At 42.5% G+C, this 6536-nt stretch overlaps 1 protein-coding gene across 2 annotated transcripts; it reads right to left on the bottom strand.

Moving 5' to 3' along the window:
* Positions 1-213: 213 nt before the first annotated feature.
* ING2 (inhibitor of growth family member 2) lies at positions 214-6014 on the bottom strand. 2 transcript variants are annotated; one of them, XM_044449914.1, is made up of 2 exons: positions 5834-6014; positions 214-3142 (listed from the first exon to the last, which is right to left on the bottom strand). In XM_044449914.1, exons 1-2 carry the CDS (start codon positions 5916-5918, stop codon positions 2472-2474), a joined length of 756 nt encoding a protein of 251 aa, XP_044305849.1. In that variant the 5' UTR covers positions 5919-6014; the 3' UTR covers positions 214-2471. The 2 variants fall into 2 exon arrangements, with proteins under 2 accessions (XP_044305849.1, XP_044305848.1); XM_044449913.1 differs by having other exon boundaries at positions 5541-5910.
* Between the last annotated feature and the right edge of the window lie 522 nt (positions 6015-6536).

Here is a 6536-nt window from a genome sequence, read left to right as displayed (position 1 = left end):
CCATGTGGTAGTACTTTTCAGCATGACTCCATCCCAAATGCATGTCAAGGCACATTCTGGAATGGAATTTTGTGCCAAAGGAAGGCTGCAGTTTGAACAGAAAAAGTGACAGCCTCTCACACATGTACAAAAGCAGTTTATGTAGACACACTGTTCTGTAGATCTCAGCTGAAGAGGACATTATTGACAAAACTGTGGGCAATAAACATTCTCTTCAATTTTACAACCAAAATGGATTTTATTCATAAACCATAGCATGCAAAAGATTAGGCTCAAGTAATTTATACACTCTAGTGGCACATTTCTTATTTGCATGTACCTGGGCTTACAAAAGTTAAAACCAAGAGAGATTGTCAAATCACAGCAAAGTTATTTAAAAATCAAAATGGAACTTCATAGCAATGACACTTCTTTTAAAATGGGCAATATTTTACTAATATGGGGCTGAGGGTTATGTTTTCATTGGAAATAGAGGAGACATAGGAATTGCAGACACTTTTCAGGGCATTTCCAGTTTACCAGTTATGCAAACATTTTAATGCACAGTATTATCTGCTTGCAGAAGTACTGTACCTATTAACAGATCTGAAGTACACAAATAGTTTTACAATCACTGGAAGTTACAAGATACGGTATTGAAGCACAAAGCAGCCAGTAAAATTAAAACACTTCCCAAAACCCATCAATCAGCTGAAATTAGGATGTTGTATAATATAGGCTGTCCTTCTTTTTCATCAAAGAGAGTTGTGTAGTGATGGCAATTACAAGCTAGTTCAGGATTAAGTTTTCCTGCCCATTGCATGATTTTGTTCAAGAATGGGAAAGTATGTAGACATTCAAAATAAAGACATTTACCGCTGTATTAGGAACCTGCAATTACTTTCCTCTTAACAGATGAAGTATTTCTGGAAGAAGGCTATCACATTTTGTTTAGGACATTGTTCATAATGAGTCAGTCAACAAGAAAGTCATAACATAGTTTCAAGATGAGATGAAACAAGTGTCTTATGACTCTACATAGCACAAAAGTAATAATTAAGCTGATATTACTCATGTGTAACAGCAGCAGATCCCAGTTAAACTGGGTAATATCAAAGGTTCCAGAGATAATGCTTTTTACCCTTACAAAATGAAGCTATCCATCTGGTTCACTTTGTAATAAAAAGCATATATGTGGTACCCAGAACTTTTTCAAAGCTCTGTAAGAAGACACAACACTACTGAGATATTACTTTGAGACAGAAAGAATTTGATACTGGAATTTATTCTTGGCCTGTTTATCCCTCTATATTACTATTGCTTTGCATGCACATTAGAACATCTGTGAAATGCACATGAAACTTTCTAACCTGACAGAGTGGAAAAAATGTACTGTCTTGAAAAATCTATGGCATTACTTTAGACAGATAACTAAGACTACAGCTATTTATCACCACATTTGGCATAGAATACTCTAATAAAGATATTATGTCAGGTTCTGGAACACCTTCAGTTATCATCTCTCCCAAATACATGTCCTAATTTCTTATCTGTAAGGTTCTACTAAGAGTCACTACACTTGAGCAGAACTGTTCCCTTTTTTCTACATCTACATTTCTTCTATAAGAAGGCAGTTGTTTTTACTACTACTGCATTTGGCTCAACCCTAAAAACCTGCAAAGCAAGAAAGTGAATTAAAATACTAGTCCAGGCAAACTCTTACGACTGTCCACAAACTGACAGGTATTATAGTTCTTGCACAACCTTTTTTCCAACATGATTATATGTTCCTGTCATCATTCAGTGAGTCAGTAGCAAAATGGCACAATAGGGGTTAAGAAGTTAAGGGACAGAATTAGAGAAACAAGTAGGCTCATTCTAGAACTGCCATTACAATGCTGAATGAAACTTTTTGCATCAGTATTTCACCATTTAATATACTTTCTAAACTCACCACCACAAGAGTAACATAAAAATAACTTAGTGACGTAAGGGGAGATCACATGGAAGGCAAGGAGATTGGCTTTTCTCCTTTAAAGACTTTAAAATGTAGTTAGACTGTAGACCTCAGTTCAAAATGTTATCATTAAGACTTTGAAGACTAAAAACATTATTGAACTAACATTCTCAGCAGAATGGGCTATAATGGACTAAAGGTACAACTGCAATAGATGTTAACACACCTGTCTTAACATGATTATCACTCCAGGCTTTCCTCATCAGGTATCACCAAAATTCCACAATTAAAAAGAGCGAGGGATCCAGAAATCTTGAATTCCCCCTGTGCTATTCCCAATGTGACCCTGTTTGAAGAATTTGGTTATTTAGTGCAGAATATTCAAAAGCACAAAAAGTACTAACATCTATTAATACTCCATTAGTAATGTAGACCTTAAAAAGGATTGCATAGTTTTATGCATTCTAAAATACTAGTCTGCTTATTAATCAGTTTTTAATAAAAACCATAGTTTTCAATGCATTTGCAGCATTGACTACCTTGATCTTTTATCTTTTTTGGATTTGTCTGTACATTTATCCATAGTCTTCTCATTGTCTCCTCTGCACTTGGGGCAATACCATTTCCCCTTTGGTTTGTAAGTGAGTCCAACACATGAAAAGTGAAACCACTCAATGGGACACAGTTCATTGTCACAGCCTATCATTTCTCCATAAGATACTTGGTCACATAGACAGTAAGTTGGCTCATTAGGGTCTACCGCAAAGTCTACCGGAGAAGCTTCCCTTTCTTGTTTAGTTTTAGAACGTTTCTTTTTCTTGGCAGATTTAGATCTCTTTTCTTTAGGTGGCTGATCATCATACTCATCAATTCCATTTGCTATATGGCATATGTCGCGGCTTTCACTGGTACGTTGGCGCCGGGGCCTTCTTGAGGACCGTTCTGGCTGACAAGGATCCACTTTTGACTTTTCAATGGGTTTTTCAGTATCTGACAGATCTTGGAAACACTGAGAATGAGACTCTATTTGTCGGGCTCTGTTCTCCACTAACTCAAGCATCTGAGTGACTATTTGGATTTTCTCATCTCCAAGCTCTTGACTGTTGATCAGGGCTCGCTGAAGATGTTGCTGCAAACGCTTTTTCTGAGCAGGATCATCTTCATTTCTGTATTTCTCATATACTTCATCAATTTCTTTTAATGCTTCTGTGAAAAAAAGTGAGCACAAAAGTATTACCAATCAGAACTCATGCTGCTTTCAAATTGACAGATATTTGTTATTAATACACATCTAAGTAACAGCAACAATTTAGGACCAAACATTATTGCCTTTCAAAAGTCCCATGTGAAGTACAATGCATCATCAGCACCCAAAACTAAAAGAACAAACCATTCTAGAAAGTAGTAAATTTCACCTCTAGTGCTATAAAGAGGACACACAGGGCAGTGTTTAATATCCCCACCAAGTCCTTTCCCACTCATTGATTCACTTCTTGAAGAGGTAGGCCCAAACAGTTCCAGAGTAACAATGTGTATTTTAAAAGGAGATAGATAAGTGAAACCCCCATATGTGAGCTTTGCTGGTTAGCCTTTGTTCAGAAATGAGTATTTCCACTCATTATGTATTGGCTCAGCAGTGCTTAAATGCTATTGTGCAAATGTTGAGGGCCGCTTATGCAAGACTGAAAAGAACTGCTTGAAAACACCCTGTTGGATTCTGCCCAGACTAGTGGGCTATAATGTAGTACAAGTTTTTGGAAGACGAAATCATACAGAGCAAAGTCAATGGCAAGGTAGTTCTGGCCAGCAAACCTACTGGTGCTCTGAAAAGTGGAACAGTCACACTGCACTGCACAAGAAGAAAGAAAACTCACCAGTAGCAATCAATGCATTGACAATGTTCAGACAACAGCACATTCCATGCCCAAGGGCTGAGTAAAGGTTGAGTTTAGGTTGTTGTTGAACCATGGGTTATTGAAATGTAGATTGTGTTGTCTGAACCCAGACAAGAAAACAAACCATAGTGAACAAGCCACAGCTTACAACCCAACAACAAGCCATGGGTTGTTCATCGTTAATAAGCCATGACTTGCTAGTAAGGCTGGGTTCAGGCAACATAACCACATTTCAACCACCTATGGTTCAACTTCAACCCTTGAGTGGGGGTTATCACTATCTGAACCCAGACAGTGTGAAGTTGTACCCAACTATTTGAAATAAAGAGTGTTTAAGGTTGCAGTCCTAGGACCATTTCCTTGTAAATCCCATTGAACTCACTGATTTCCTTCAATATGGATTGGGCTGAAAGTGAATGCCTAGCTTCCAAAGTAATTCTGAATTCTAAGAAGGGTTAAAGCCTTCCTCTCCCAAAAATGTTTTTCAGTGATGCCCATACTTGTTTTGGTGCTGCACTTCCCACTGGGAAAAGAGACACAAGTTCAATTTTAAAAAGTTAAATTGTGCAGGGTAAAGGAAAAAAACCCAAGCTGCTTGTTTTTCCTGTTCTTTTCTCTCCCCATCTCCCTTATTATACCTGAAATGACAAGGAAGAATGTGCTTTAAAAATACATATTGAACACTGAAAAGTACTGAGTATGTACATTTACAAAGTTATTAAGTTATTATTGGGGGAAAAGATCTATTCCAGCATCCTCTCTTCCTTTCAGAATATAAGCCACATCAACGTTATACATTTGCATCCTACAATAACCCAGAGGTGTTACAGTATTCACAGTCACTAATGTGAACCAAAACACAAGAGAACAGGCAAAATCCATCCCCCTCCCTGCCCCAACATCATTGCAAGTTCAGGAGAGCAATAACTAGTGAGTGGTAAAATGGTCTTGAATTATGCACTCTTAAGCAAGGTACCCCATCTGTAAGTAAGAAAAGAGACCTACGAATAACAACCTTCTGATAGAAGAAAATCTTATATTCTGCCCTTTCAGTGGAACTGACAGAGGAGCACACAGATGTTTGGTGACCACTGCACTTACATTTGGAGCAGGGCCAACTAATATGTTAAGAAGAGATCTACTGTACAGTAATTAAACAAAAAGTACAAAAGAACCATATAGGTAAAAAAGTATACAAAGTACAAAGAACCATATAGGTTCTTTGGTAGCCGGTGAGCCGATGCGACCAGACCCCAGGGAGGCAGCTCACACATTAAACAAGCGTTATGACACCCCCGCTCCCCTTGATGTACACTGCCTTAAAACCGACAAGGTCCGTCCTCCCCGCTCGCCTCAGCTCATTTAGCCTTATCAAAAATGTGAGTCTATGTGCGGTCATAAGAGGGCGTGGAGCAGACAACCAAAACAGCCACCCCACCACGCCAAGGGCCCAAACGCCGAGAGAAATTCTCCGACCCGACCCGGCCGCCCTTCCCAGTTCACGCCGAACCCCAAGCCGGGTGTCACGGATCGGGGTGAGGGCAAGAGGAGGGTGGCCATTTTCTTTCACCCCTCCAAGTTTCTGGCGGGGGGAGGAGTGCGCCGCTCCTCCCCTTTCGAAGGAAGGGCGGCGAGCCCGTGTGTGCGGGGACGCGGCATCACCTGCACCGCCTCCCCCTTCGCACGCACACTGCCCACCTCTCACTCACCTCGGCAGCGCGTGTCCATCTCCCGCAGGAGCGAGGCCAGCCTCTGCATGTCCAGCGGCAACGACTCGACGCACTCCAGGTAGTCCTGCACGTAGCGCGCCAGAAGCCTCTCCGACACCCCGCCACATGGGAAGCCGGCGACAGCCCCGGCCCCGCCAGCTGCCGCGGCGGCAGAACCGGCAGCTGCCGCCACCGCCGCCGCCGCCACCCCAGACCCCGCCCCCCCAGGCTGTTGCCCCGGCGACCCCAACATCATTACGCGACGTGACACCCCCTCCCTCCTTCCTGCTTGCCTGCCTCTGCGCTCCGCAGACCCGGATCTCGCAGGTGAATGAGCGGGGCGAAGAAATGAGGAGCCCCCAAGGCTGCTGCTTTCATCGGCAGAGGCGGCCGACGGAGGGGGGGGAGAAAAGCTCTCCTCCCTCACTTGGAACTCCCCGCCTCTTTTTCCCTTCCGCGCACCCCTTTTTTCCAATCGCAGTGCGCATGCGCGAGGCCTTGTCCTTATAAGGTGCGGCTGGTTCGCATTCTCCCGCCTTCCTCATACGGCTGCTGCCATTGGTTCTGACGGATAAGACGTATAAAGACAAACGGAGAGGAGGATGAGAGGCGGAGTTTCACTTAAAGAGCCATAAGTGTAGGCAGATTTTCTTTCCCCTCCTTGCCAATGTCTGAGCCCAATGGAAGCATCAATTTCTCTTTCGCCCCGCCTTGCAGCCAATCCTCTGCCAGGAGGGACGGAAATGAAGCTGTAGAAACCAACTCGCTCCTTACAACTGTCCTCTCACTTCCCACCTTTTCGCTTCTATCCAAATCTGCTGGCAGTAGCCCGTGAAACGAAGACTCGCGAAGTAGAAAACTTGCAAACAAGCGGAGAACGAGAAAAGTGCACGTGGGGTTTGCGGAAAGGCATTTTCTTCCTCAAGAGTGTTTGTGACTAGAGAAATACTCCAAACGTGCCTAATTTCTTTAACTGCGTTTATATTTCACCCTTCC

The sequence above is a fragment of the Varanus komodoensis genome, unplaced genomic scaffold, assembly GCF_004798865.1.
Source record: "Varanus komodoensis strain SLA01 unplaced genomic scaffold, ASM479886v1 scaffold61, whole genome shotgun sequence".
NCBI classification, from domain to species: Eukaryota; Metazoa; Chordata; class Lepidosauria; order Squamata; family Varanidae; genus Varanus; species Varanus komodoensis.
The sequence above is the reverse complement of the archived record's forward strand: the minus strand, read 5'-3'. Positions and strand labels throughout refer to the sequence as shown.